Source organism: Andrena cerasifolii, chromosome 4 (genome assembly GCF_050908995.1).
Source record: "Andrena cerasifolii isolate SP2316 chromosome 4, iyAndCera1_principal, whole genome shotgun sequence".
Taxonomy (NCBI): domain Eukaryota; kingdom Metazoa; phylum Arthropoda; class Insecta; order Hymenoptera; family Andrenidae; genus Andrena; species Andrena cerasifolii.
In genome coordinates this window covers 11,982,802-12,010,768 of record NC_135121.1, presented here as the reverse complement: position 1 = coordinate 12,010,768, position 27,967 = coordinate 11,982,802, and the positions used below count along the sequence as shown (strand labels likewise).

Sequence of the window (27,967 nt, the reverse complement as noted above, 5' to 3'; positions counted from 1 at the left end):
TACCTCTTGCAACATTCTGTGTTCCTATTAACTTGAGCGAATTTCCTGATCCAAACGTACGTGACGCGTTTAGTTAGCAACGTCGTCGGTAAATTAAACAACTGCCTCAAATACCTTTTTGCAGTACAAACACGGACGATGAGTCCCTACAGACGAGCGTCTGTGACGAAAGTGACAAGTTTGCGCGGCAACCAAGTCTATCTACTTTTAGATTTTGAACTTTAAATTCTGAAGATGTGAATACTGTTCTTGCATTATTAACTTTACCGACTTCACTCATTCAGCCGAATTAGTTCCCAGAGTCACGGCTGCCTGATGTAGAGTGCGCGTGAAAACCACTGATTTTTAACGAAGTCGGTATTTCAGTTCGCGTGACACAAGAAGATCGGATAATAACTAATTAATTATAACCAAAATATATACAAAAGTTATTTTCCGCAATAGTTCACTTCGCTGAAAGGGATTATAGGAAAGCGCGCACGATTGTGTATTATTTAATTTCCTCGGCTTGTAGGCTCCTAAATCTCTTATAGGCTCGTTAACAGATCATCGAGCAATCATATTTATTGACATAATTGCTATCTTTCTACATAAAATATTTGCTTGTTTTGTGATCCAAGGAACGGTGACACCTACGAAGTAAAGCCCCACGAAAACACGCCGATGCCAGGTGGCAGATGGATACTTTAATTCGAAAAGTCATCATCGTCAAACAAGTAAATGAGCTCGCGCTTAAAGTTTTTGAAAAGCCTGTTAAAACGAGCGCGACAAAGCCCTTAGAGTCCTTAGATAGTTTCACTGTTCGAAATTATTGATGTACACGGTATCGCGAGTTTCTCATCGGTACTGCTCACCGTTCACGAATTATTTGCAACATGAAAGCAAGGATACGCGCATACGAGTGCTGTCTAATTTGAACGTTCTTCGTAGGCTTGACATATTCGCCATGGACGTGGTACGTTCGCGGTGACGGTCCCCGTGAAAATGTAAAGAGCAACATTTACCCTTGCGGAGTAAATCTCGCGTTCAAGCGCGCTTGAAATCGCTGTTGCGCTCGCCGTGTCTGTAAACACACATAGGTTACAAGCCCCAAACATCAAAGTCTCATCGATTTGACGTTCGATCGAATATCTGTCGCCACTATGTTGTCGCGAAAGAGCAAGGACTCGAGAACTATCAAAGAAGGTGTCGTTGGGAAATACGTTAAGAAAGAAACTCCCCCAGAAATGCCAAGTAAGTTGCAATCAATTCCACACGCTTGACAGTGAATTCATTCCACTGGATACGCGCTCAGAGTACTCCGCTACCTCTCGCGCGAGTGTACTCTTCGTTCCAAATTATCGTCTGCTTTTAGTTATCAATGTCTGGACCACAGAACCGAATAGAAGACCAAGGAACCGTAATAATCAGGCTATTTCAACATCCATGGTAAATAGTAAATGTGCGAATGGTATGTTGCTAAGGAAGTAAGAATGAATTTTTATGTAGTCCGCTCCACAACCCAGCGTGGTACAGAAATTTGGGAACACTAAAACGACGACGAGCGCCGTGGGCCTAGGTAGTCACGAAGGGAAGTATACTCCTAACAGTTCCGTACCGGATCTAGCTCAGAGGTAATTCAACAGCGCACGAACGTCCGTCTATGATCATTTAACTCCAAAGAATTCCTTTAAACGTGTTTCCTTAGATTCGCCAGCCTTTCCGTTAATACCAACACGAGAGACGCGTTGCCATCTCGCACCGTGACTCCGCTGTACCATTCTGGTCTCTCGCCTGCTATATCCCACACTTACGTTAACCAGTACGCTGGATCCGAGTTTCAGTTAGATAGGGTTCAAACGCCACAGATGCCTTACAAGCCTTTCGATATCGATTCAGGCTACGAGGAGTATAATCATTCCGTGTATCGTCAGAATACGGGGTATAAAGCTAATCGTCAATTTAACGTTTCTAAAAGTGCGCACGCGTGGTTTATACTTATATTTTGAAGACGTAATAGGTGCCAGTCGGAGAGGTCAAGTTCTAGGAACGAGCAACAAGAAGAGCTTCCTTTACCACCTGGGTGGTCCGTCGATTTCACTCTCAGGGGCAGAAAATATTACATAGATCATAACACGAAAACCACTCACTGGTCTCACCCTCTCGAGAAAGAAGGCTTGCCTACGGGTTGGGAAAGGATAGAGTCGCCAGAATACGGGGTTTATTATGTTAAGTACGTATGATGGAAGCGGAGGTGTTGAAATAGAAGACCATTGGTTTCACGAGGATTATTGATCGCTTTCAGTCACATTACACGGCAAGCACAGTACGAGCATCCGTGTTATCCCCACGAAATACAGGCAGTGCGTGTCGTCTCGCCTCCACGTCATACGCACTTTCATTCTCACAGCGTCTTAGTCCCAGCCAATCCCTATCTGAACGAAGAAATACCTCACTGGTTGTATGTATATAGTAGAGCGTCAGTGGCGTTAGATCGTAAGCTACGATGGGAGCTCTTTCGCTTGCCCGAACTCGACTGTTTCAACGCTATGCTCACAAGATTGTACAAACAAGAGCTGGAGGAGGTAGTCATGCGCTACGAAGAGTACAGGTTTGTTGAAAGTCTCGCTCGACGAATAGTTGGATGCTTACACACATTACTCTCCAACGTTGCTCGTCTAGATCAGCTTTATTATGCGAAATGGAACAGAGGTTAAAGGAACTAAATCCAGAAATGCTGAATTCCTCTTCGGAAGCGAGCGCCCTACAACAGTCCCTCCCTTGAATGAGATTTAACAGGAGAAGCGTCTTAAAATATTTTACCTCTTGCATGTCGAGCAGTGTTCCCGCAGTGAGTGGACAAAGTTGACCAAGATATTCTTATAGCTGTATCTGTGAATAGTGTAAGCTTAGCGAAATTCTATTTTTTTAATCTATTTTATTAACTATTACTCAATAAAGTAGTATAAGTTTTAAATACTATATCGTCGCTGCGTTCTCTATTCTCCCATTGTGTCTGCCTGCAAGTTTGGCGGCGTGAGGCTCTTGCCCTGTACATTGCTCTTGCTTGGCATCAGAGTTAATCCGTCCACGTGAAACGTATAACACTTTTGACCCTTGCTCAATCTCTCCAATATCAGAGCTTCTGCAAAAGATTTCACACAGCATAGTATTGCTCGTCAAGGTATAATGAAAGGACCGTGATACGGATTATTAAGCTTGCATCGAATACTTCGTTCCTGTGGATCCGTTGGTTTGTCTTTCATAAACGTTAAGTAAAATAGATATATAAAACTGTTCCATCCGAAGAAGGCGTAGACCATGGCTATCCGATGTTTAATCACCGAGGCCTCCGCAGCATTTTTTGGTCGTAACCATTCGAACAGATACTTCAATTTCATTTTTCAGCTTCTGCGAGGAAATTTGTAAACAATATGACGAGAGCGCAAAAGACTTTTCCGCGGAAGTGGGCGTTTATTAACTTTACGCTGCGATTTCTGAGCGACAGTCGTACCTGAAAAGGGAGTACAATTATCGTCGCCACTACTACAAAGTTTCATAACACGATGTGTTTTTTCGGGACAGCAGAGTAGTCGTGTAATCGGCCTGCCGCCATTAAAGATGCTGCGCGATCACTAAGAAACAACGTGAAAATAAAAGTTGCCCTGTAATTGGTCAGACATCGTCAGGACTGTACACACTAGGTACGTCTGATAACATTTCGATTTCGGTTTAGATGCACTGGAATCTAATAACAGCTATAACGATTTCCGAGATCCACCTACAATTTCAAGATACCCGCATTTTTTAGCATTTCACTTAATTACTCTTTTCTGAAAGTAATTTCAATTGTTATTCTGTATAAGACATGAAAGAAAATTATTATGGAAAGGGGCTAACTATTTAAATCCCATATCTCGCAAATGCAAATGAATTTTCAACGCTCCCTCCGCGTCAAAGAATATTTAACTAGGTTTTTATCTATGGATATCAGTTTTTATACAGCTTATCGGAGATCTCTGCGCAAAAAGCGACTGGTTGCGCGAAAACAAAATTAGAATTTCTAATGATTATGAAAAGGTGTGTCCTCGCTGGCGTTCGCGATTACGAATGTAAAAAATACGAAGCTACGTTGAAGCGTATAGTCCGGGTAATAAAATACAATTGCACGCTATCGCGAAGGAGAATTAACAGATTAATTGTTCGTTCGACTGCTACAGAAATCGTGGGACGCGAATTCGCGATAATTCGTTATAGGATATGAACCTCGAATGTTATACGTATCTTACAGCACTGCTTCCTATCGGAAAGCGGATGGTGATTGGTTGCGCGAACCCCAGGCCAGAATGAAGCATTGGAACGGGACGTCTGGCAATCGAATAAAAGGGGAGGGAGGAGTGATTTCGCGCGTTGAACGGATTCCGAATAATTTCCAAGAGATTCACGAGCCACGGCGTCGTCTCGAGCGATCGAGCAGATAATCGAGCAGGCGAATCCGTCCCGTGAAAGCCTGACGATATGTCCGTCATGGGAAAGGTGAGAGCGAATTAATACTCCTAATAAGTCGAAGTAGACGTCGTTACAAATCTTGCCTTTATTCTTAGCAGCCCTTTATCTCCGGCGAGACCGTTCCTTCCACCGTCCCGTTACAACTCCCCGTATCTCGAGCAATTCTCAATCTCAATCATTCGCGTTGTTTACGAGCCTCTATCGCCGGTGTTTCATCGTTTCTGGGACTCGAGCCGAGTTCCGCTGAACCGGCCTCGAGCGAACCACTGTGTACCTTTGTCAACGTGCTGGCTCGGGGCCGGTAAACATTCGCGAATTTTCATCCAACACTTATTTTTCCTTTCTTTCGCCTACAGCCGGTTCTCTACTCCTATTGGCGGAGCTCTTGCTCGTGGAGAGTGCGAATCGGTGAGTTTTATCTAATCGCAAGATACAATTGCTCTGACCTCTTGGATAAAGCATGCTCAACTGTTATCTCAGCTTTCTTTTTTAAACTTCACTTCGCAAATTACCAATCGATACACACTTTTGAACAGCACTGAATTTGAAAGAAATCCCATACGACATAAAGCCCGTGAGCTTGATAAAGGGCGGAGGGGAGCAGCACTCCAATGAGTTTCGTGAAATTAATCCGATGGAGCAGGTGCCCGCCCTACACATTGACAATCACACGTTAATAGAATCTGTGAGTACATCGATAGCACGTATTCTGGTACCTGCGCCGTTCTAATCTAACCACAGAAGTATCTCGTTCGTCGCAGTTGAATATCCTGCAATACTTGGAAGAGACCAGACCGCATCGGCCTCTGATGCCTGCGGATCCAGTGAAGAGAGCTAGAGTTAGGGAGATTTGCGAAGTCATCGCTAGTGGCATACAACCGCTGCAGAATCTGGTCGTGTTGATCTATGTGGGAGAAGAACGGAAGAAAGAGTGGGCCCAGCATTGGATTACCAGGGGTTTGACGGGTACGTTGACGGTGAAATTGAAAAGATACGACGTTAAGAAATGACCAAGATAATTATCTTTCAGCTGTAGAAAAATTGTTGTCGTCCAGTGCGGGAAAGTACTGCGTCGGGGATGAGATCACATTAGCGGACTGTTGCTTGATACCACAGATATTTAACGCGAGGAGGTTTCTCGTCGATCTGAGACCGTTCCCGACAATCCTGAGGGTGGATCGTCATTTAGAGAATCACCCCGCTTTCACCGCTGCTCACCCAAACAATCAGCCTGATTGTCCTCCAGAGGCGACCAAGTAGCAAGCAAGGCAGACCACCCTCTTCCTCTTCTAATTCTCTAGGAGCCGGAAGGGAGGTGGTCCAATATTTTGTGGTTCCATAGTGACAAAAGGTGTCGCAACCTTGCTTTTATTAAAATTAGTAACATACGATTGCGTTGCACATTTCGATTGTTCGAAGTTAAAAGTGTCGTTGATTTCCTGACGATTCCGTTACACATTCGTAAGTTCATTGAACTTATTATCTGACGCGGCAAGTGACATCGTGTTTTAATCATTTTTATCGATTGCGGTCTACTTTTGTTGTACGAGTATACACCTTTTATCACTTGCGAACTACGTTTAGGTGCTGAAATGGTAAACAGTGCAGGGTAGGGTATTTCCACTCTAATCTTGGAGCGCACGCGACGTCGAATTACGTGCTGTGCGATCTATTCCCCGCGGCGAGGGGCGCACCGTGCCATTTCTGTACTTATTCTCACAGGATAGGAATGTTGGCCTATTTGCTTTTTATTTTTGTTACGTTTTTCCATTGGTTTATACGCACAATCAAAATTAACAAAAAATTTGTCTTCGTACGGTACTTACATATTACTTTATAAAGTGTATTGACCTATTATAAATAGGTTCTGTTGTCTGAAATCAAAAGTTTACTTTTTATACTTATAATATAATTTTTCGGTTACTTTTAGCTTACATAGATTAAGGAGAAGTGTTGCTATTAAATAATAATTAGGTAATAACTTTAAATTCACCAGCGAATCGTAAAGTAGCAGATTCGAACGTCGCAACAGACACGCATACTCACATACACCGAGCGAACAGTAAAGGAAACGTGTAATAACGGGGGATGCGATCTGCTGAAGCTCCGTAAGAAATACCGAGGAATGAAAAGTACAAATCCAGATTCCTTCTCTAAAGCATTTATCATCGGGTACGTTTCATTTCTCCCTGTAAGCTGTATCGGTCCATGAGTAAGTGTTAGATATATTAGACACACCGTAACCTCGGAGTTGGCATATTTTTTAGCTTTAAAAGATAGGTAGGTGTGCTCGATGTTGGCCGCGACACAGACTTGTGATATGTACCTTAGCAAGGGCATACTTCATTTCTCCGGAGCATTCCACGCACTACGACTAGAAACAGAAAAGAAATGGTGGAAGAGAACTGTGACTAATAGTTTGTACTTGAAAACTTATTAGAATGTTTTCGAGCTTCAATCTTGAGCACACTTCGATACTTTTCCAATGTATTTTTTGCAAGACATAATCTTATATAGAGATACATTTTTTATTGTATCGCCTACATTGTATAACTTCTATATATTTTGTAGTTTTATACATGGAATAATACGTTATATCGTGCGACAATGACGACAGGCGTCGGGACGAAACTGAATCATGTGTCAGGCATTGCCAATAACTCGATCTACATGTTGGCATTGTTCCTTATTGCCGGGTTCCTTCTTGCCCGTTACTTTCCACGAAAGTAAAGACTAAGTAACTTCACTCGTAACGGCATCGTGCTATCGAAATTGAAAGTCCGCGACTCGTCCTTGTAATCATCGTTACGAATCGGTTTCATTTTAAGGCATTCGTAACTAAGAACGGAGGGGTATTTGTTTGCATGCTTCGTCAACTAGGCGGCTAGGAATTGTTATAATTTATATTATAACGAAGAAGAATGACAGAGATATACATTTCATACTTAGGCGTGTGCATCATGCAAGTGAGTGGCTAGATAATAATGTATATAATTTTTATACAAGAGGTTCGAATGTTGCATCTAGAAAAACACTGTCAAAAAGTCTGTCCCCATACTGTTTCAGTATCGCATGATGTCTACATACACGATAGTGTTTATAGTGGACACAGGAAGGGATGCAAACAAAGCGACGCCCTTCGGCTGCAAACGCACATTTTCTTCCGTCAGCCTCCATTACGAAACGTAGCCTAGAGTGAAAAGTTGATTAACACGGTGTAAGATTATTAACAAGCTGTTGTGATCGCGACGAAGAGAGCCGAAACCTTTCGTTCTCACCTCCCGTGATACTCGTTACTCTTATAAGCGAATAACGCCAAGAGAAATGGATAATTCTCGCGCGAAGTATTTCAATTCCAAGATACCAATACACTGCTGCGGAATCTTTACTCGATGAAACAAATTCTCCATTTCTCTCCACAATGCTTTCTCGTTTTCTTTTTTAAACGAAGATCCGGCGACTACTTTCAGCGTTACGCTGCTCCTTCAAACTATCAGCTTGTTCGCGGAAAGCGCGTAGGAAACAGGAAATTACGCGATGCGAAAGAAAGCACTCAGTTGTGGGCGCGACACGGAATAACGAACAATAGAGTATCATTGTACGGTCCTGGCGAGACAAGGGCAATAAAAAGTGAACCGTTTTAGAGCCTCATTTACTGACGGTCCTAAGTAGAGTTTAGTTTAGGTAGCGCCGCGTACTATTTGTAAAAGGATGCGTGAGGAAGACTTGTAGGAGCAAATGCGAGTGTGTATAAATAAGGCGAACACAACAATAAAACGGTACGTAGAGGCGTGAGAACTTAAGCAAACGAACGAACCGGTATGATATGCATAGATATTTTGTAAGTGAAATTGAATTATGTACGTTCACTGCTTATGAAGAATAATAAATTCTGTGTCATAGTGTATGCATGTTGATTTGTAGACGCCGAAGGTAAACGTTAACGGGAGCTATAAGTACACTTGTGAATGTGCACTTGTCACTCGAATAAAGATACGTTTTCAATGTAGCCGTACGAATTATATCAACGAAAGGACACGTGTATTTGTAATATGGGCTTGGAGGGGAGGAAGGTGCGTTGAGTCAATCGCAACTAAATCCGTTTCAGGTTAAGATGGACGATTAAGCCTGAAAATCAAAGAGGAACTTAAGATTACACTTAAACATAATGTAACTTACCCGGTAAAAGAGATTTTGGTAGCATACTCTCCCACCGCGGAGCGTTCCGAACAATTTCGAACTGAAGGAACTTTAACCTCGCAGCAATTGGAGAAAGAAATTCGGATTGGTTGACGGAGAAGCGTAAGATGGAAAGCGAAAGTGCCGATCCACAACTCGAGAAACTTTATCGACCAAGTTATTCCCTTCTCTCTTTCCTTGGCCACCATCCGTCTGAACTCGACATACTATTTCGTTTTCAATCGTCTTTATTACAAATCCGTCGTGTAAAAAAATACATTCCCTTATCCTCTATTGACTAGTTAGATAGCACCTTTTTGTACGGAGAATTTGCACGCCGATGGAATGCTTGAGAGTATACCATGTGTTCCGCGTGATATGCTATTCCTGAACGCGAGGTACATACATGCAACAACAACAACAACAGCAACAGACTACTACAGACAGTTTCGTACTAAAGATAGGTGGCGACGAGTAATAATAAAATATCAATCGGACTCCAAATGTACCTCGGCGTCCCACGTTCGTCGTTCGGGGGTATACTTAAAAAATACTGCGCGCGAGAGATTAACCGGCACTATCGTGGTTCCGTTCGACGAACGGAAGGGCACGATAGCCGTTGCGCGTCGCACGCGAGACGCATCCGTTTCTCTCTCGACTTTCTCGTATAGGCGATATAAAAAAGAGAGCTTACAGACTAATCGACTCGTCGCATCGTCGGTATTTACAGGTACATACAACGCCACCGTCAAAGAACGTTCAGCTTTTCGGCGAGCTTTCTATCAAAATTTGGAAGGCTTGAATATCTCTCGGCTGACCGAGCCCGACCATCTGAATGCGATTTACTCGTCTGCCGCGAAGCTAAACGTGATCGCGGGCCAACAGAGGCATTTCCTGAACCCTCCCAAATTTCGACAAAATTACATATTGCACAGGATCCACCCGGACGCCGTGCACCGCCGTACCAGCGAGATCGCGAGGCGGAGAGAGAGAAAAAAAGAAAAGAAAAGAGATGTTCGAAGGGGGGGGGGGCGGGGGGTGGTTGGCTGCGGCGCGACAGTCCCGTGAAGCTCGAGTTTTGTCGGTGAATGAAAGATAGATAGATAAAGAGAATTATGCGTATGGTGATCATACAGCGACACTGAGAATGGACTTTAATGGATGGATCGATGGAGCAGATGGATGGACACGTGTGGCCAGGTCATGAAATGAAGAACAACAGAATGCATTTAATGAGCGATTGTTTATTATGCTCTTATGGTCACTTGTCATACAGGTAACGATGCTTTCTCATGAGTGAAAATAGTTAATATATTATTATGTTCGTAATTATTTTATAATTATTCTTTTCTTTTTTCTTTTTTTTCTTTGTTTTAACATTGAAATGGAATAACTTTGATGATGAAAGAATAACAATTCATGGATGCAAATAAATGTTGGTTAGAGTGTAACGTAATTAATTAAGAGTAAAATTCAAATGCTCTGTGAACTAATCATATATGTATGCGTGTGTGTATATATATATGCTGTGGATATATATATATATACCTCATCGATAACAATAATAGTGGTGCCCAAAGATAGGTCAACGGCTTAGGGGTGGCGGGCGGTCCACCCATGACCCTGCGAACGTTTTTGTTTCAACAAGCGAGAGAAGTTTCGTCGAATGAGAAATAAGAGAAAAACAAAAAAGGAAAGAAAAAGAACGTATCGTTTCGCGCCGTTTCAATGAACAGAGAAGACCTTTCTTTCGCGGGAGGCTTCCTCCGTTAGGCTCGCAAGCCGTGCGACGCGCGCTCGCTTCGTCTAACTGATCTGCACATCTCGGGGTACCATTCGATTATTTATCACTCTGCATAGATAGAATTTCGCGTCGAATCGAGGGGTCGAGGGGGGGGGGGGGGGTTTACATAATTGTCTAAGGGCGACGTTGGAGGGTGAGTGCCCGTCGCGTCGACAGGGAACACGAGAAAAGGCGATAGGTTTCCCTGTCGATTCGAGCGGGAGGTCGAAAGATTTCGATGGCAAGGTGCCATTTAACGTGCGCGCTATCGGATCGAACGATCGGACAACACCATCGGGGAGCTCACGCTCGATCCGCGGTGACGGAGATCGGATCGACCCGCGGGGATACAATTGAACGCCGGCAATTACGTGTGTAGAAAGAAAGAAAAAGGCGACGCGGCTTTTGCGCCCCGTTACAACAACGTACACTCGCCGAAGGAAGCGGTTCGAACGCGTCAGGGAAAGCGGCGCAGAGCCACGCGACATTTCCCTTTGTTTTTTTTCTTCTTCTTTTGCTAAAACGATCGTGAGAAAATAAACGCACGGATGGATCACGATCGATCCGTCCTTCCCTTTTTCGCGGGCAATCGACACACGTATTATCCAAGAATTATTTTTCCTAAACCGACTCGCTCGTGGAACGATCCTCAGTAATTAACAGCCCTAATGGTAGTTTCTTATCCGTCGAGAGAGTCTTACTCGTCTATAGGTATGTATGCGTTAATGTTAACATGTATACACGTATATATATGTATATATAATATGCGGCATATTATATATAGACACATATAGATATACATCCATCTCCGGAAACGTGCTACTCTTTTCTTCGCTGTCAACTTAGCAATTAATCAATGGAGAGCTTCCTGAATTAGATTCCTAGAATTCCTTGTGACCGTTCGAAGCTGAATCGCAATACCCTTTTCGGAGGCGAGACCCTCGGAATATAATCATTTATATGTATATGTATGTATGCATGTATATATATATATATATTAAAAAATACAATTTTGCTCGCTGCTCTTTATGCACCGTATGTATATCCTGACGAAACGAAACAGAAAAAAAAAACGAACAAACAAAGAAACGAAATGACGACCGACCGTGCGGCAGCGTGCGCTCATCGGCTCGCGATGGAGTTGAAAACGCGTTGACCGGAAGGGGGCGAACAATGGGGGGAGCCGTCCTCATACTCCGCTGTTACTAGTGGCACCGTCGCCTAGCTCTGTTGCCATTTAAGCGATCGGAGAAGAGACGCACGGCGCGCACGGTCGTCCTCTGCCCCTCCTATTATATTTATTTACTTTATAGCCAAAGGAATGTAAAGGTACAATACTTGATCGTGTATCCATCATCGATGAACGAGTTCTCTCTATGGTACCTTTTTTTTGTTTTGTATTCTCCCTTTCATACGCAGCCAGCTGCTTATCGAAATTCGAAAACACTCGTGGAAGATAACGCTATTATAGTTTCACCCTAAACGTAACCGGCATGCATCGTGAGGTCGGATGCGATCCTTGAACAAAGGGTAAAGCACAGACGCGCGGCACTGCGCCTCGCGTGAAAGTCCTCTATTTCCTTATCTGCTCTTTTCCCCCATCTTCCGCGCTCTTTCGCGTAAAGTAGGCATGTAACATTTCGCGTTCGACAACTGTATAATAATGTTCTTCTGTGTACGTGTATTGGCGGATGGATGGGTGGGTGGCGGGTGTGTAAGATGATGTCGAGTAGTCTGGATGAACATGAATGTGCAACACAACGCGCGGCACCTCCGCCGAGGCGCGGGCATTACTCTCCTCCTCGCGACTTGGCGATTATTAGTCTACTTATACTCAACAAGGTACTTAATAGTTTTTTTTTTTTGTTTCTTTCTTCGCCCTCCTCCCCGTCGTCTTTATAATTCCCCGAGCTGCTATGTGCTACTTCTACCTCAACAACAACGATCCCGTCCAAGTTCTCTGGTTACTCTTAATAATTTTTTCTCTCTCTCCCCTTTAAATCGTTTTTTTTTTGTTTCCTCTTTCTTATACATACGCTTACCCAAAATAATGTACCGTGTATTAACAGTTCTAACTCTATAGTTTCAATAAAATAACGTTACGCACGCTTTTTGTACAACCCTCTTCTTAATTACTCGTTAACGAACACACTCTAAGTCGTTTCTTTAAATATGCTCTCTTATTACATCCCATCTGTCCGGTCTCCCTCTAAATAGATCTCTCTCGGATAAGTTCCCTCGGTTCTCTCTCTCTCTCTCTTTTTTTTATAGATATTCTGAAGCTTCGAGACGTCGGCGTTCAGCGACCAGGTGATTCCAGTGTTTGTTTCTTTCTCGGGCGTCGGTATGCACTGCTGTCTCGAATACACCGACGCGGGGACTACTAACTCGTTCTCCTTCCACTCCAGCTTTCGAACTCTTGCGCGTGAACACACGCCACAGTGCTTCGCGTCGGCTAATGCCACGCACGAAAGTCGACCAAAGTCAGGATATATTCCCTCGCCCAATTATAGTATCTCTTTCCCCCCGATCTCTGGTCTCGATTATCATCCACCTTCCCTCATCGTTCTCCTTTTAGACAAAAATAAAAGCCTCTCTTTTCGTTTTAATTCCACGCGTATCTCTATAATAGATAGATTCTCTCTTTCTCTATATATTTCTTTGTCTTTTTTTTTTTTTTACTTTATATAAAATATTTACAGCCACGTGATTTTCTCCGCCTCCACCATCTCAATTTTTTGTATATCCCTTTCTATTTCTCTGGCTCATTGTAAGGGCATTGCAATGCAGGCGTATCGTGAAAACGAACGAGACGAAGCTTCGACGAAGAAAATAGAACAAGTATTTCAGAACCAATCAATAAGAATTCTTCTCTACCCTTCTCTCTTTCTTCCTCTCTCTCTGTCTCTCCCCCCTCTCCCTCTCTCTCTGTCTCTCTCTCTCTCTCTTCCTTTTGAAATTGGAGACTCAGAAACGCGACACGGCCGTACGCAAAATGGCAATGCACGGTGGTTAAAAATTCTACGTACGGTGTGTCTAAATGGAAACATCCGGCGAACGAGTTTAGCGATTAAGACAATTTGTTGCTGTTCCTGTTCCTCTATATATAATAATTAGTTTCTCTGCTCTATTGTCGATCAATGCAATGCAATCAATCACTATTTCATCTCATCGTCTTCTTTCCTTTTTCTGTTTTTTTTTTGTTGCCTCGGTTTTCCAGTTTTCCCTCTTTAAACATCTCTGCGACATCTATCGTATCTCTTAATATATATTAATACTTCTTAATGTAACAGTTACGATTTACACGTCAATCTTCCTCCGTGTCATTCCTTTCCCTTCGCCAGCCTCGATTAATGTCAGCTCCTTCTCCATTCGTTTAAACCTTTGATTATGGCGATCGGAAAAAGTGGCAGTAAATGAATGTCTGGAGAATGATGATCGTCCGAATGCCACGTTCCCTCGGGAACAATGGTTCGAAAGCCCTCGCGAAGAAAAAAACGATACTCTCCCGTTTGATAGGCCAACCCTCGCAGCCTCTGCTATCCGGCCTCTCGTTTAACGTCGCGCCGAGCAAGTACTTCGAAGTTCGATTCGAGAAAAGAAAAGAAGAAAGTACGCGTGCATATCCGTCCATCCGTCTGCTAACTCGAGAGACTCTTGCCTTCCTTTTACAAAAATTCCTTCGCACGTTCGTGTGGGTAAGAAGCTCGAGAACTTAGGACTCGCTAATCGAACGGCTCTGTCTCGTCATCGTGGTAATAGTATTATATCTTTTTTTTTCTTTGCTTGCGTTTTGAAATCTCTTCGCAACTGTGAAACAATTCTTTGTACACTGCGAGAACCTAAGCAAGCATATACAGATGTATCGTTTCGTTTCCTTCGTATAATACTTCGTAACGATTTTACATACATATATGTATATATATGTATGTATATATATATATGTATATATATATATGTATATATATGTATATATATATGTATATATGTATATATATATGTATATATGTATATATGTATATATATATATGTATATATATATATTGTAATGAGAAATAAACATATCCCGACTTTATTCAAAACAACCTGCTTATACGCAGAATATACACATCTTTAACAACACGTTCTACCGTCAAAACATCAACAAGTGTGGCTGATGGGATATATCAATATGGCACTAAAGTGATATTGGGTGGAGGGTGTGTATGCGTGTGTGAATGTCGCGCTGAAAGATTTTTGCTCTTTGCCTCCTGTAGTGTCCCTTATTCCCCCCCCCCCCGTTTCTGTCCTCATTTTGCTCGCGGTAACGAATATTCCTGCCGACCCTCTCCTCTCGTCAGCCGTTTCCTTCTCCCTTCCTCCCCGCGGATATCTTTGTACGCGCGTAACACGACGAATGATCGTTACTCTCCTTTCCTTCCCCCTATCGCTCTGTACAAGGTGAAATGGAGTCTATGCGAGTGTGGAGTGATGGATGATGGAACATGAATTATACGATGTAGCCTAGCACACACAGCCAAGTAACGTGACACGCAAGCCACCCCGCGTGGCCACGTGTGTCAAATTCAATTATAGTTACTGTTAACAATAGTCATAATTAGAATTGAGGCGAGTCAATGCAATTCCTACAGTTTCCCTGATTACTACACTCTACATCTCCACGTGCGAGAGTATAATTACATTGTATGTATATGTATATATATATATATATATATATATATATATATATATCTTCTTTTTTTCATCTTTTACCCATTCTGTTAATATTTCGACCTCGATTAATTGGATTAAAATGTTGAACCTGTAATGACGACTTTATAAGAGATTTTTAAGACACTATCTACACATCTACACTTATTAACCGTGTACACAACTATTACACGGCGCGGAACGACCGTGGCCGCGCCCGCAACCATTTACTTAGAGGATGAGTGAACGAAATGTTATCTGAGACTGTACAAAAAAAAAAAAACACAAAAACAAAGCGACGTACGAAACAAGGATCCGTAAAATTGTAAGTATGTTGGCGACTGCCGGCTTAAATTAGTCTAGCACAGTGTCCTCTCGTTAAACAACTCGTAGGTAACATTGACTGGCCAACCAATACTGTCTTGCCACATCGCGCAGAGGTATATATACGTGGGTAATCGCCGTGAAGTTCAACCGAATGCCATTTACGCATAGACTCTGGAAAGGAATTCCGAGAAACGTGAGACGATCTTTTTTTGGGGGGGGAGCCGCGCGACCGATCGCGCCCGCCCCCCCCCCCCTGAAAATCACGATCCAACGTTCCCCGTGCGGCGACCGCCTGTCTAACGCGCATTCGCCACCTAATCAATGAACACTCGTGATCATTTGCTTCATAATATTTACGATTATTCATAGAACACTAACAATTGTACAGATGCATAAATCGCTAAAGGAAATACTTATGTTTAGACTGGCTGATCGCTATGGCTTGTACAATATATTTTTTTCCCTCTGCTCGTTTCTTACCGACAGTACAAGGAGAGTTTCTTGTTTTTTTAGCGTCCCGGGAGGGGGTGGGGGGCGAGAACATTTGGAAAATGGATATTTGCGAATATCATCCGTGGCGTCATTGGTAAAATTCGATCGTACCCGATATTCACTGTGCACAAAATTTGATTTCGTATATATTTTTTTTTTCCTTTTTTTCATACTGTAACACTAACACTATCAGATTATGCAGAAAGTACATCCATTCTTGGCTTCTCCTTGCCGGTGAACTTTCGTGCGCCATCAAGTTTCTTTTCCTGCGCAAATAAATTCTATAATTTTACACACTATCAATGTATCGTGGCATCTTTCACGTACTGGCAGCTGATGAACATATCCCTTTCTCTCTCTCTCTTTCTCTCACTCTCTCTCTTTCTCTCACTCTCTCTTTCTCTCACTCTCTTTTTCTCTCTCTCTCTCTCACTCTCTCTCTCTCTCTCTCTCTCTCTCAAAACTCCATCACAGCTAGTCTTATACATAATCTGTTCTACTAAGGAATGTGTTTACTGAGAAAACCGTAACCTAGGCTAATTATCTTGTGCTACCTACAAGTTGTTTGGCATAGAGATTTACTTGAAAGATATAGCATTTCATTATTCCCACTTGTTTTCTTCGTATCTTTTTCTTTTTCCTTTTTTTTCTGCGGCTAAACAGTGCGCACACTATGACTTGACACTTACGTACTAATCGACTCGAACGAAGGTAATTGATTTGATTTCAGTTACGAGAGATGAGATGAAAAACGAATTTATTGCGACGACTCATCCGGTGTACGGTCGATATCAGAAACATTGTGATTCTAATGGCGCAACGTCAAGTGTGTTAGTCCGTTAACTAAACGCATAACCTCTTTTCACATGCTGTAAAAACGTTTGGAAGAAAAACAAAGAGAAATACATAAATCGTTATGCGATAAGAATCTAGTTGCTCCACTTCACTGTAATAAGAGCGATGTTGCTTGCCGGGTATTCGTCTGAGCATCGCAAGAGCATCGACGAGCGAGCAAACGTTTCGTGGACGGTGAGTCGAGCGCGGACTGAGCGCGAACCGAGCATTCGCCAAGCGGCTCGGGCCAATTCGTTCGCAGTCGGTACATCGAAGGGACCACGTTATCGGTTCGCGCTCAGTGTAGACGTGTTCGGAAGACTGCGTATGACGTAAGAATCTTTCGTTCGAACTTATTGAAATGTACGGTGATCATAATAATATACGAAAGTTAGATTCACGTTGTGGAACAGATAAAAAGGAATATAGAAGATTGCAAAAAGGAAATCGATAGTTTAAAAGGTTCATATAGAACTAGCTCTACCACAGTATTTTTCTTCGTGATTTTTGTTCTCGTTCGGACCGGTGCTCGTGCGGACACTTCTCGGATCGGTGCCCACGAGGACTGTGAACGAATCCTGCACGAGCATCGCACGAGCAGATCGGCGCTCATGCGACGCTGATTCGGGGCCAATGCTCAAACGACTACGCGGTTCGACAACCGCTAAACATATAAAAGATTTTTGTTAATGTGAGAGTGTGCGCCTTTAATCTACCGCGTAATGTAGAAATTTAGTGCGATTTAGGTACGCCAGTACAAGTATCGATGAGCGTTACGAGTGAGGAAAACACGAATTCCGTGTAGAAACGAGTGAGACGCGAAATGTTTTGGTAAGCCTAGACCCGTGGAAATTATGTAGAACGTACCTGCCTACCGGCAGTCGATAGGTGCGAAGTTATGAAGTAGAAATAGAAAGAACGCGATGATAGGACAAGATGGAGATTAGCCAATAATAGATGTTAATGTGATGATGCGAGTAACTCGCGTTAAATTACTGTACGTAACTAAAGTAGAGAAATATTATGCTGCCGTTAGTGATAATAGCGCGGCGGCTATTAAAATAGATTGATTTATAAATTAAATTAATGCTATATGTGACATTCATAACGTGTTCTATTAAAATTCTTTACAATAGATCTATCTACAGCAACCTAATAATAGTTTGCATTCTCTATCGTAAATCTGTGACTTTTCAATGCATTTGGGCAACACAGTGAAGTTTAATTGATAATAGTTCACATAGAATTTATGAATAAACTTAAAACCATGTTTCACGTACGCGGACGCAAAAATATTTTGTCAACAATGTTTATAATATCATTCCATTCCATGTGTATATAATATATACACATATAGTAAATATATATGTGTATATATACATATATAAATATACACATATATGTCATTTATTTTCCTTTCAGATAATATGAATTCTCTTTTTATAATAGTCTAATTCAAACTTCTCATGTATATATATATATGCATCTTTATATATATATATATATATTTAAGAGTATATGTATGTATATATATATATATACATATACATATATATATATACATATACTCTTCTCTCCCTCTCCCTCTCTGTTCAATATATTATTATTACTCATGTTATGCGATATTTATAAATATACAAGTTATTATTTTAAAGAGCGGTGAGCCAGCGCCTCCAGCCGTTAATTGTACTCATGTACATTTATATATTTCATTTGACGCTACAGCTAACGTTTCCAGTTACTTTAACTAAACCCATTATTGATTACCGCCTATCCCTTTATATCACCCCTTCCTAATACCTACCCCCTCCCTCCCTCCCCCCCAAAAAACAATGATTCGAAACGCCTGTTTGTTAATAGATGATAGTAAGGGGATATCCCCTTTATCTAGCAATGAAATATAAGCTTGTATTTCATATCGACGATTATCAACAGAAACAAGACTATCTAAAATCCATTTCACTATCTAACGATTTGATTCAATGTCCAAGTGCGACTGTTAAAGACGTGTCAAAGATTCGCAATGGTTGGCTTAAATAGAATCCCATGTAAAGCAGCATCATACAGAACCCAAGGATGCATGACATGACTGCTGATCGTGGCAGACACTTCGTGTACGACTTGTAAACACGCGTAATAAAATAATCTCAATTTTCTTTTTTCTCATGCTCCGCTTAAGGTACTTGATCATTGCATAGTAAGCGAATATCTGCTAAATAAAAGCGGGACGTTTCCCTTCCTACGTTTCAGACAGCGGTGTCTGTATATGTGTCGATAAAACTGCGCGCGAAGGCTTTCGCGGAAGTAAAGAAAGCTGAAAACGAGCATCTGGCGAGGAAGAAAGATTTGTTCTACGATTCCAACTATCGAAAGCACACGTATATAAATATAAACATTTCAACGCGATAATAAAAATTGTATCTGTGCAACTATAACGTAAAGGAATGACGAGAACGAGGTTTCTATGTCACAGCCCCTTGCCTCCCAGCAAGAGTGTCGACGAAATGTACAACTGCGTTAAATTCGAATTGTATTCAACTGATGTACCTTGGAACTAAAAATAATTAGACGCGAGTTTTAATATACGAAGATTGTGGCTACAGTGTCTGTATCGTGACCGCACTGAATTTAGTACTCGAGGAATCTTCTCTAAACGAATCGAATATGATTCTTATCCTATAGCATCCTATCGTAATGAATTCCCCACTCCTAAGGCATATGTAAGAAAGAATGAGACTCGATGCTATCATATTTCTGTGTACATTAATCTAAACGCTATAAGGTATAGTTGGATGAAGTTCATTTTTTTTCCATTTTCTTTTCCTTTTATATATATAATAATATTTTCTTGAGAAATAAAGGCTTTGGGATTATGAATGAAACTTGGCAATAAGGTATTATGTTACTCGTTTAGCTGGGCCAGCCAGCGTCGTAAATATATAAATATATGTTTATACGTAGAATAGCTCTCCCTTTGTATGTATATTTATCTTCCAGCCAAGTTATTTCTGCTTTATATATGTAAGATCTTTGGTTTTGCCAAGGTATTACTCTGTACTTAAGAGACTGCTTTCGAATAGTATGTTAAGCAAGAGTAAGGTCGCTTAAACAGCCTAATCATTTCATAGTTCAAGGAACAGTTCAATACAATAATCCATGGAATCTCTCTCGTAAAAACGATTGGAAACAGATTTACGGGATATACGTTAAACTACTAATTCCTCAGATCGAAGTCATTCAATTGTGAGTTCTGTATGACCTTGTAACTAAGAGTGTCGTCTCGTATCGATAGTTAAGATTATGCTACTATATATGTATACTATTTTTTAAAAAAAAAAACTCGCTTTGATGAATCGAAACAATTGCCCCGCATATAATATAACATCTCCACCTCGATCTTTCAAGAACAACATCATGGCCGAATTGTGCCATTTCATTTCTAATATAACAATAGACTTCATCATGCCATCTTTCAATATGCTATACCATATACAACTAGATATATTATGTGACTCTGATGTGGTACGTGTGTGTTATTCGTGATAAAGCCCCGTAACGTGGTGTATCACAGAACAATTGTAGTAGTTATCATATATAACATATATATATAAATATATATATCTATATATATATGTATATGTATCATAATAATCTTAAAAGATAGATAAATGTTGACGAGCCATGATGGATGCATGAAACAGTGATGTGAGAATGCAAGCGCTATAGTGATGTAGCGATAGATGACAACGGGTGGTAGGTGGTGGTGGTGGTGGTGGACGAGTGTTTCAAAGAAGGGAAAAAAGAGAGCTACCGCGGCATCATCTCAAGATGCGAAGAGGTGAATAACGGAGCTCAATAATGGGGATGAACAAAAGTGCCGTACTTGAAATCAATGGATCATACTGGCGAGGACATTTTGACGTGCTCGTTTCGCCTCCTCTTCGCTGATCCTCTGCTCAATTAAATATTGAGCAGTACCGATCGCATTAGGATAACCCGTGATAGTCACTATGCGGTTCCTGGTACCAGGAGCGAACATGCCCTTCTTAGAGATTTGTATGTTGGCGCCACTTAGGTGCTGAATCTCAATGAGGGCACGACCGCCGGGTCCCAGAATAGCTCCCACTATAACCTCTGCAATTTCTATGTCTACTTTCTTGGTCTCCTTGTTGTTGGCGTCTACCTGTGTAGGACTCTTACTTACAAGTGATAACTGGTTAGTGCCCAGGCCGAACGAATTGTTGTTTAGATGAATAGCACTGGCGGCTGTGTTGTTTTGCCTGAACGGATCGAACGGCTCGTATCTGTCGAGTGTATTGCGGGGCGTGGGAGACGTGGATCCAAGAGCGGGGACCGTCCCGATCGGCCCAAACACGCCGCCGTTATTGTTCGAGCCGTTCGCGGTGGTGGTGCTATCCATTGGGTTTCCAAGGTAACTCATGCTGGACGGCATCCCGATACCCATCCCGAGGATGTTATACTTAGCGAGAGTGGCGATAGCGGAGAGAATCTCGGTAGCGGCGGGCTCCGAGAAGCCCGATGTCCGTAGATTTAGCTTTATGTGCTCTAACAATTGCGTCGTAACTGGCGCTGTACCCGCCGTTATCGCAGCTCCTAAGTTCAAGTTCAAACTGAGACCAGCACCGTTCAACAGGCTCACTGTAAGCAAAAATCAATGGCAATGTGACAATTATATTCACCTGGCGGCGCGATCTTATTAGCGATCATACCTGTGTTAATTCCAGCTGTAGATGTGTACGTGGGAGTACTCGTGGGAGCTTGAGCGTAAGGGCTGCCTGTGGGATTGTAATTAGCTACAGGACCACTTACATCGGCATAACTAACGTTAGGGCATGTACCACTCTGTGGATCGTCCGCTACTTTCGCTAATATCATCATCAATGCATCGCGGTTATTCTCCTTTTCACCAATCACCGTTATGCACCGCTCTTGCAAAGACACGTCCTTCGCTTTCTGACTTATTTGAACATACGAGCCGGACTCTTCTTTAATTTGCTTAATGTAATTTCCAGCTTTGCCTATTATCATTCCTGCGGTGCTATTGGGCACCAAAATCTTCACCTGAAAAAGTAGGTCAATCATTTTCTGCGAGCGGCAAACCATTCTCTTCTTTCTAGCTACGCGATAAGAGTATTATATCGCGCGCTGCTAGTGTATTAGAATTGTTAATGTTAAAACACTTAATAACTAGGTCATTGCTAACAAGAACAAGTCACACCGTGATACTACCGATTTCTATCGACGCATGCATGGCCTAACGATATTCCCGCACATTATGTGGACTAAACTTTTACCTGCTTGTCCCTTTCTGCCGTAGTTTTCCCGGATTCGAAGTCAACGGTCGTCTTTAACGTGAGATCGGGCTTCTCACGGATCTTGTCCATAATGAAGTCCATGACCGCCATTATGGCTTCCAAACTGCCCGTTATTAAACATACCCTCTCTGTTGTTCCTGTCAAACGTGTAAAAAGAATGTGTACACATGCTGTTACCTTCTGTGAATCGTTACCTGCATAAATCTCTGCAACATACCTGGGTAGAAGTCGTGCGATTTAGACATTTTGACTCTGGCTCCTGTGTCTTTTTGCAATTGGGCAATCGTGTCCCCGCCTTTTCCAATAATGGCTCCCGCAGCCACTCCAGGAACCAATACTTTGAGATGATATGTTCCATCTCCTCCTACAAAACACCAAGTTTGCACGGCGATTAGTAATCCCATGGGAAAGGAAGCCACGTAGGGCAGAAATAAATTGCACGGTCTAAGGAACGGCCTATTATTAGTTGCTATGATCCTAGTGTCGCAAGAATGAAGATATTTATAGACAACAATTGAGAAAGTATCTAGTCCAGAGGAATTTCCAAACATTGCATCTCGAACACTCATCTCTACACAGCTACGGTACTCGTGACATGTATCTCTATGCAGAATCTGACAGATGCACAAGTGACATAAATGACAGCTAATGCTGTATGAAAGTTTCGTCGGTGATAGTGTTTAACAGGGTAGCATCATTGAGAATTATGCATTGCACGAGACACTACGCAATTATGCTTGTTAAATTGAAGTAAACAGAATGGAAACTAGAATGTAGACATCAGATAGTTGGAATTAGAGGTGTCTGAGAGGTGAAAGACAGAGAGGGCATTTAAATACAGCTGTCCCATGAGTTAATAACATACTATTTGCGGGAAATAACGCATTGCTCCAATTAGTGGGTATTCCAACGGGGTGTTGAATCGAGGGTGCGCAGGAGTCACGCGTACGGGCGGGCACGCGGGCGCAGCGGGCCGACGGCAACTAATACGCGTAGGGTACAGGCTGGAGCGAATTGTCGCGTAATCGGCGAACGGAGGATAGGGTGTGCGTGACACGGAACGACACGAAGTTTCTTCTGCGTGGAGGGCAAACAGCTGTTTGACAGATGGAAGCCCTGTATGCGCTCGCTCGCTCGCTTGCTTCGCTTCGTCGACCTTGACCCGCAACCTCGGGCAGCGGAACGGTGCGCCCGCCTGACAACTCACCGATACGCCACATCCTAGTAACCGCCACTCGAAACGGCCGGCAGAGAAGCGCGTTCCTCTGGAGTACGCCGCTTTCGCGACACACACAACAGTGGGCACTGCACTACAGCGGGAATATGGTGGCGGCGGAATGTACACGACGATACGCGTACGGACGGGACGCTCTGTACAGACACTTCCGACAGTCTTGTCGCGAAGTTAGCGGCCCGATGAAACGGCAGGTACAAAGTTGCAGAGTCACGGAGCTTGATCGACAGCCACCGCCGTGGCAGCGATTCTCCATTAACGATGTCCACAAAGGCACGACCGCCCACGCAGGAACAACAAGCGACGGCAACGGCGACGATGGTCACGATGATAGCGAAACGTCGGGGCGAGGAACACGACGAGGAGAAAGAGGACGGTGTTGACGATGACGGTGGCTAGGAGTAGGAGAGGGGGAGGGAGGGAGGTGTAGTGGGCGACGACGATGACAACGGTGACGTTGACGCGACAACCGAAATGAACGTCAACGTAAAAGAAAAAAAAACCACCATCACAGGTGCCCCGCGTAGACGAGACGGCGGTCAGCAGATATCAGAGCTGGCGGATAGGGAACAGATCGAGGGGAAAAAAAAAGGGGGTGACGAGAGTCAGAGGAAAAGAGAAGGAGACGTGGCACGAGAGGATGCGCGAACCGCTGTGCGGTGCACCGTGTTCGCGTTCGCGTTCGCCAGGCGCGTTCGAGAAGTGGGAAACGAAAGGGAACGGCCTAGCTAGCTAGCCAGCGGGCGAGAGCGAGCGAGCGAGCAAGCGATCGCTGTGTCAACAGCAGCACCAGCCAGACGTAAGATTGTCAAAGGCGCGCGAGAGAGTAAAGAGCGCGCGACCAAGTCAGGGGAACGGAGCAGGATGAGAGATACGCGTTGCACTGGGCAAGGAGAGGGACAGAGCGAATTCGTTCTATACGTACATACGCGCATGGGTGTGTGCGTGCGCTCTATCGGTTGCGTGCGAGTGTGTAGAAGGAGGGAACCATGGGACGACGTTACCGTACAGAGAATAATTCGCGACGGCGATGGGAAAGCGACTGACAACGCGCATATGAAATACCTGATCCGTAATGTGACCTCTTCGTCGCGCCATTTTCCGTGTCGCAATCGAGCGGCCGTTTCCTGGAGTCTGCAATCTCCGGGGAGGGACACGTCTCCATTCCTGAGTCGGCGGCCATCTTGGCTGGTTCGGTACGCGCACACACAGGAGAAAGAGAGAGAGCGAGAGTGAGAGAGAACGGCGGAGAGGACGATAGTGCGAGAGAGAGAGAGACAGAGATGATGTACTTGGTCGACACAGAGAGAGAGACGATGGCCGCGACCGGGGGGCAAGTGTCGTCCAAAGTAGCAGAGGCAAGCGGAGGAGACGCACCACTCACAGACCGGACGAACGAACGAACGAACATACGCACGACCCACGATTACTGTTTCTTGGCGGAAGGGAGACCGACCACGGACGTACGTACGCACGTACGGACGAACAAACGACGGACGCTCTCTCGCGGGGTGCCGCGTCTCACTGGCGACTGCTCGCGGCTCCCTTGCCAACCAGCTGGTTGATACTCGATGGTGTGGTGTGTGCCTCTGCCTCTGCCTCGGCCCTCGCGTTCCTCTCTCGCCCTCTCTGTCTCCGTCCTGCCTCTATCACCTCCGATCGCTAGCCCGCGCCTCTCTCTTTCCCACTAGCCCTCGCGGGATCCGTGCACCAGGGACGTATCGTTCGACCTGCACCAGGGGCGTCTTACCTTGGGCCCTCGAGCCTCCACTCGCACCGATTTTTTCCTATTTCAACGGAATATTCCAAACGCTTCGCAATTCTCTCTCGCCGCCACGATCGTTTTTCGTTATCGATTCGAGGTTAGGGGCAAGATTCTCTTCGCCAATTTACTTCGCTCTCACGATCGCCAGTTAACCCGACGTTTTATTATATAATTTATTGTATCGCTACGCCTGCTGTCGTAAGCCCGCCGAGCAGATTTACTGTTCTACCACCAACGATTTAAGGACTTTGCCGTCGACCATGTATCGTCAACTACGGCTTGATCGACGAATCGCTATCGATTGATTTCACTTCTAACGCGCTTGCCAGTTACTGTGGCTCTCTATGGTGTACGGGAGAAAACATGTTTCATAGTGCTGTGAAGACTAATTTCTGGTTTACAGTTCGCTATTCTACTGGGTAATACTCGGTACGTAAGAGGAAGCTGTCTGCGCTGTGAAAACTATTTTCCCCGCCAAGGACGTTAATCTCGCGTTGTCGTTGGTGCGCACTGCGGTATGACATCATGGTTCATGTGCAAACGAACATAGGATGCGTTTGATTTCCTAGCGACCGTTCGAAAAAGTACAATCGTAGGCGCGTTTGTTAGGCGTGCGATGTTTGGGTCGCTTTTTTATCGCTGCGGGTAGTCGGGTGTTATGATAACTTCGCTCGGACGCGCCCGTTGTTGCACTATTCTAACTTCTAACGTGGATAAGTAGGTAATTATCGAGCGTCCGCGACTAAGTTCCGTTATAAATGCGACACTGCCGAAAGTAACGCATTCCGTCGGTCAAAGTATATCCTTTAACTGTAAGTTCACTGGCTACCCCGATTCCTTATCTTTCGACCAGCCCGAATAGATAGACAGCCATTTTTTTCGAGCGCGACAATCGTCGAACGCTTCACTCGTGCAACGATTGTGCACGTGTTGCTGACGAACAATTTCGATGCGCGCATGTAATTAGAATGAAGGAGAACAAATTACTTTTGAAAGCCTTATCAGAGGAAGGAGCATAGATAGCGTACGCTATTGGCACGTAACGAATCACGTGGCTCGAGAATGAGATTACTTTTGCGTTACTGTTCGTGCAATTTCGCTTGCCGCGTATTACGCGCGTTAGAAAATGAACGCTGTCGTTTATGATCGTGTATCAAGCCTCCGAGCAAGCGTGGAAACGAGGAAGATTGAAAGCGATTACGCGTTATCGGTGTTTACAATCGAGTTACGCCCGATACGGCACAATAGATTCGTTTTTAAACAAGCAGAAAGAATGCAGTATTGTCTTCTAAGATCACTAACGCACACCCCTGATCGACGTTTCTGTTAGTCTTCGAGTCACAAAATCTCCTCTCCAGTTAGTACACGTAATTTCCCCTGTGTACAACTGTCGGCCGATTTCACTATCGATTGGAGTAAAGTTCGAAGTTGCAGCGATGTCAAGCGATGCGTAATTACGTAGATAAAAATTTATTTCGCATTACAAATGGTGGTACAAATCCGTGTAAGCGGCCGAGGCCATGTACACACGCATACACGCGGCGCGCACGGGCGTTCGGTAAACAGTGGCGTGTCGCAATGCTGTTACTTGTTAGTCGTGAATGCAGCACGTCGGTTGGACCGACAACAGCGACAATTCGTGAATCGCGCGGGCTCTTCCCACCCGAAAGGTTGCCTTTGAGCCACGAGGTGGCTCCTGAGTGCTATTAAACGTTCACCTGATATAATACGGGACCCACCGTTCGTACACGTGCGCGCACGTCCGCATCCCGGGATCATCCTCGTCTCACCTGTGCGAACAGATTTGTCCATTCCGTCACACTACTTCCCGTCCAGGCCCGTCGTGTCTGTTTCGAACTGGAGGCGCGAACGCGAGCGCCGACTGTCCCTACTCGTGTGCCACGACGTCTGTCCTCACGGATTTCGATTCTGCATAGGTGTACGTAGCGCACGTATATGCTGTCATGAATTTTTCGAGCGATGGCAGGCTACACAGCGTTGCTCGGTATATAATCACCGCACGACCTCGCTCGATTGCACTTCTCTCCTGTATGACGTGCACTGTGCTTCGCTGCCGATTACACTCGTTTCGAACTTCTAACGCCAGATACACATACACATGCGTGTATACGTGTGGCGCACGAGTCCATAGCCATTGCGGGCGTATACTTTGCTGGGCGCTATTCTTGCCGACACGTATATGGGATCTAATCGTTCCTATGACTGGATCCAGTAAATCGCCGCGTTATTCGTCGAGGAACGATAATGGAAAAGGTTACGATCCGAAAGCGTTAGGTCCTCGAATTTTTTGGTCTTTTGAGCCCGACGCTTGAGTAACGATCTTGGAATTTTTTTTCCCCCCCGCTTCCCCCGTTGCGTCACGCGTCCAGCGCCTGGATGAGGTAGCGCCTCTAAATAAATATATATATATCTCCGTAGAACTATTCCCAACCGGTTTATCGTGCGATATCCAGATGGTTCTCAGGAGAGTTACCTAACAGCTGAAGGAATAAGTTCCTTTAACGTATATTGTCCTTGTCCCACAGCGACTCAAGTGACCGAGCTAGATCCCTTGCACTCTTTTAGACTCCGGGTTAGCAGGCTATCCATCTATACTTAAGCGTGAGCGCATATTGTGCTGCACGCACGATGCATACATTTAAATGCTTCTTCAAGGCCGTTGCTTACTTACACGCCCCGGCACTGTGCCGTTAATACATTACTCATAAAATCGTGGGTCATGCGTCTTAATAACTCCCTCATCTCTAATCACGATAAGATTAGATTTCTACACACTCTGTAGCTCACTACTACACGCGGCCGGTATTTGTCTATGCTAA

General features: G+C 43.9%; 4 protein-coding genes across 18 annotated transcripts; 2 read left to right on the top strand and 2 right to left on the bottom strand.

The window, feature by feature from the left end:
* Nucleotides 1-7: 7 nt before the first annotated feature.
* On the top strand, nucleotides 8-2,961 carry LOC143367969 (protein salvador homolog 1). Of its 4 annotated transcripts, none has more exons than XM_076810255.1 (8): nucleotides 8-716; nucleotides 931-1,233; nucleotides 1,355-1,428; nucleotides 1,489-1,613; nucleotides 1,688-1,921; nucleotides 1,991-2,212; nucleotides 2,285-2,590; nucleotides 2,662-2,961. In XM_076810255.1, the coding sequence occupies exons 2-8, from the start codon at nucleotides 1,143-1,145 to the stop codon at nucleotides 2,762-2,764; spliced, it is 1,155 nt and encodes a 384-aa protein (XP_076666370.1). In that variant the 5' UTR covers nucleotides 8-716; nucleotides 931-1,142; the 3' UTR covers nucleotides 2,765-2,961. The 4 variants fall into 4 exon arrangements, with proteins under 4 accessions (XP_076666370.1, XP_076666369.1, XP_076666368.1 ...); XM_076810254.1 differs by having other exon boundaries at nucleotides 8-843; XM_076810253.1 differs by having other exon boundaries at nucleotides 8-1,233.
* On the bottom strand, nucleotides 2,641-4,829 carry LOC143367972 (uncharacterized). 5 transcript variants are annotated; one of them, XR_013085119.1, is made up of 5 exons: nucleotides 3,494-4,024; nucleotides 3,212-3,390; nucleotides 2,960-3,124; nucleotides 2,803-2,871; nucleotides 2,641-2,743 (listed from the first exon to the last, which is right to left on the bottom strand). XR_013085119.1 is itself a non-coding variant. In XM_076810261.1 (4 exons), exons 2-3 carry the CDS (start codon nucleotides 3,378-3,380, stop codon nucleotides 2,979-2,981), a joined length of 315 nt encoding a protein of 104 aa, XP_076666376.1. In that variant the 5' UTR covers nucleotides 3,381-3,493; nucleotides 4,572-4,829; the 3' UTR covers nucleotides 2,641-2,871; nucleotides 2,960-2,978. The 5 variants fall into 5 exon arrangements, 4 of the variants coding, with proteins under 4 accessions (XP_076666376.1, XP_076666378.1, XP_076666377.1 ...); XM_076810261.1 differs by lacking the exon at nucleotides 3,494-4,024 and adding an exon at nucleotides 4,572-4,829 and having other exon boundaries at nucleotides 2,641-2,871; nucleotides 3,212-3,493; XM_076810263.1 differs by having other exon boundaries at nucleotides 2,641-2,871; nucleotides 3,467-4,035.
* On the top strand, nucleotides 4,311-10,167 carry LOC143367971 (putative maleylacetoacetate isomerase 2). Its single transcript, XM_076810259.1, has 5 exons — nucleotides 4,311-4,515; nucleotides 4,845-4,896; nucleotides 5,025-5,173; nucleotides 5,250-5,454; nucleotides 5,519-10,167. Exons 1-5 carry the CDS (start codon nucleotides 4,498-4,500, stop codon nucleotides 5,746-5,748), a joined length of 654 nt encoding a protein of 217 aa, XP_076666374.1. The 5' UTR covers nucleotides 4,311-4,497; the 3' UTR covers nucleotides 5,749-10,167.
* Nucleotides 6,221-27,967, bottom strand: Pasilla (RNA-binding protein Nova-1-like protein passilla). Of its 8 annotated transcripts, none has more exons than XM_076810250.1 (6): nucleotides 24,428-25,087; nucleotides 22,346-22,492; nucleotides 22,108-22,265; nucleotides 21,523-21,874; nucleotides 20,997-21,451; nucleotides 6,221-6,862 (listed from the first exon to the last, which is right to left on the bottom strand). In XM_076810250.1, exons 1-6 carry the CDS (start codon nucleotides 24,771-24,773, stop codon nucleotides 6,857-6,859), a joined length of 1,464 nt encoding a protein of 487 aa, XP_076666365.1. In that variant the 5' UTR covers nucleotides 24,774-25,087; the 3' UTR covers nucleotides 6,221-6,856. The 8 variants fall into 8 exon arrangements, 6 of the variants coding, with proteins under 6 accessions (XP_076666365.1, XP_076666362.1, XP_076666363.1 ...); XR_013085117.1 differs by lacking the exon at nucleotides 6,221-6,862 and adding an exon at nucleotides 14,725-18,278 and having other exon boundaries at nucleotides 18,335-21,451; nucleotides 24,428-25,089; XR_013085118.1 differs by lacking the exon at nucleotides 6,221-6,862 and adding an exon at nucleotides 14,725-18,278 and having other exon boundaries at nucleotides 18,341-21,451; nucleotides 24,428-25,089.